This window comes from Propithecus coquereli, unplaced genomic scaffold (assembly GCF_000956105.1).
Source record: "Propithecus coquereli isolate 6110/MARCELLA unplaced genomic scaffold, Pcoq_1.0 Scaffold83, whole genome shotgun sequence".
NCBI classification, from domain to species: domain Eukaryota; kingdom Metazoa; phylum Chordata; class Mammalia; order Primates; family Indriidae; genus Propithecus; species Propithecus coquereli.
In genome coordinates, this window is record NW_012154507.1 from 164,212 (window position 1) to 166,800 (window position 2,589).

Consider the following 2,589-nt stretch of genomic DNA (forward strand, 5'->3'; position numbering starts at 1 on the left):
CTTAAAGGAGACCTTAAGGGGCCCCGCTTTGGAGAACCTTTTAAATATTTTTTTGTATCTTGATGAATTTCTGTAATTAATGATCATTTTTTATATCAGTTACGTTTTCTCCTTCGTTATTGTGTTCATAGACTGTACCTGTTCACAATTTGTTGTATAATATGTTTATTAAAAGATAGAATGACAATGTCAGAGCTGCAAGAGACCTTGGAGATTATGTAACTCACTTATTTTCTAGGTGAAACTTAGGTTTGAAAGAAACAGTGACTTCTCTTCTCCAGGCTATAAGGTCTGAGCGCCTAGGTACTTGTTAAAATGACTTGAATAAATAAATTGGATCTTACAAGTCCTTTACTATCACAGCTGATGTTAACCAAGTACTTAGGCCCAGCTACTTGGGAGTCTGAGGCAGGTGGATCGCTCTAGCCTAGTAGTTTGAGGTTGCAGTGAGCTATGATGACACCACTGCACTCTAGCCCGGGCAACAGAGCAAGACCCTCTCTCAAAAAACAAAAACAAAACCCAAGTAGTCTTGTCCCCATCTAGTCTAGTATTCTTAGGCTCATACTTTTTGCCTTGAAGCTAGCTTTTCAAATTAAAGCAGTATGCAGTAGTCTTTCCAAAGTATGTTTTGTTCTGCTTAGTAATAAGATGAGTTATGGTTGTCAATTAATCAGATATAACTTCCTAAACCTGCTGCAAATAATCTAAACTAAAACGTCATCTGGTAGAGTGCTGTTCAGTTATACCAAACAAGTTAGTTCAGATCAATTTAGACATTTGACCTAATGAATAAAAGATACTGATAGCCCTAGAACAAAAAACATGGCTTATGAAATTTTTGCTTTCCTTTTTCTTTTTTGTTGTTAGCATTCTTTTACTGGATTTGATTTCTATTTCTCACTCTCTTTCTTTACATATATGTATATAAATACACTTTTTTTCCTGAACCATTTGCAAATAAGTTTCAGATATCATGACCTTTAACCCTAATTTCTACAGCATAGATCTCCTTGAGGTCATTCTATTACATAGCCTCAATAAGATTATCATATTTAATGTATTCGGATTTCCCCAATTATCCCAAAAATGCCTTTAATCTCAAAAATGTTTCTTTTTGATTCAGGATCCAATCAAGGTCTATAAATTGTGTTTAGTTGTCATGACTCTTTAGCTTCTTAATCTAGATCAGCCCCAAACCCCTTTTCTTTATGACGGACATTTTTTAAAAGACCAGCCCAGTCAATCCTACAAGTTATCCCATATTATAGAATTTCCTAATTATTCCCTCATGATCAGAGTCAGATAAACATTTTGGCAAGAATACCACATAGGTGATGCTGTATACCTTACTGCATCACACCATGAAACACCTAATGTTGAGAGCCATGTTTTATGATGCTAGGTTTAATCACTTAGCTTATAACATGTGTTTGGCTATTTGGAAAATGTTTTTAGGTCTTAGGGTATGAAGGGGAAAATACTGCATTTTGAAGTCTAAACACCTTTTACTTACTTAGTAGGCTCCAGCTGCCCAGTAAGTTTCTTGATATTTCTGAATCATCCCTCCTAGGATTATTAGGACAACCATAAGGGAAGTGTAATGTATAGTTACTACATGGAAAAATAAGGATAGCATGACAATATGTATTTTTTTAAAATATTAGTGTGCATGCTAAAGAATTTAACTTCAGAATAGATAGAGCAAACTCATTTCACTTAATAAAAGGATGAGGCTTTTTTTAAAAAAAACAATTTAGGCAATAGAAGTTTGGCTTTTATCAAAGACTATTAGAACTTGAATGGGTCTCAGTAGTCATGTTATAATACCCTCATTTTTCAGGTAAGAAACAGCCTCACTGGAGACATTCAAGAAAAAGTTGGACAACTTTTCCAGAACAGAAAGGAAACTCATGCATCAGAAAAGGTTTGAGCTTGATGGCTGATAAGATCTTCCTTTACTCTTAAGTTCCCTGGTTCTATGTTATATTTTGTTTGGCACAAAAATAACAGCATTGCTGTAATAATTCCCAAGATCTAAGCCAGGAACTCTCGAACTCTCTAATTCCTTCTTTCCCTCTCCAGGTTTCAGAGATATAACCAGAAGGTAACCCCTGATTGGATTTTTGCCTCTACAATAACAACATTTGTTATAATATCTGGAAACTAGGAACAAATAAGAGGACAACCACAATCCTACCTGTTCTCACCATCAGGTGGTCTATGTGGCTAATGGACTTTGTCAGTCATCATAACTTATGATTAAATTACTGCAAAATGAATGGTGAAAGATTTAAAAGACCTCAAACTAGCAAATAAATCTGAAAATCATTTATTCACTCAATTGTCTCCAGTATTTTCTAAGAACAATTGCCTACAATTCTGTGTACCATAATCTTGATATTGGTGCCTATAGAAAATAGCTTTGGAGATTTAAGCAGACTTAAGAAAACTGCTGACTGTTAGCTCTTGAGATTAATTGTAGGTGTGGAAAAATATTTAAAAATATAATCAAATGATTCTAGAGAAAAATCATAATGTTAATATTTAGTGGTTTTTGAATGATAGAACTATTTATCTTTTATTTAC

General features: G+C 34.1%; 2 protein-coding genes across 2 annotated transcripts in view; one reads left to right on the forward strand and one right to left on the reverse strand.

The window, feature by feature from the left end:
* Window positions 1-2,589, reverse strand: part of KIAA0586 (KIAA0586 ortholog) — a 159,967-nt gene that overhangs the window by 145,159 nt on the left and 12,219 nt on the right. The window contains exon 2 of the mRNA XM_012663732.1: window positions 104-138. Coding sequence (XP_012519186.1) covers window positions 104-138 — 35 coding nt within the window. The remainder of the gene's footprint in view (window positions 1-103; window positions 139-2,589) is intronic.
* TIMM9 (translocase of inner mitochondrial membrane 9 homolog (yeast)) overlaps window positions 1,840-2,589 on the forward strand; it is a 35,772-nt gene continuing 35,022 nt past the window's right edge. Inside the window, exon 1 of the mRNA XM_012663830.1 lies at window positions 1,840-1,927. The gene's annotated coding sequence lies outside the window, so the exon portion shown is untranslated. The remainder of the gene's footprint in view (window positions 1,928-2,589) is intronic.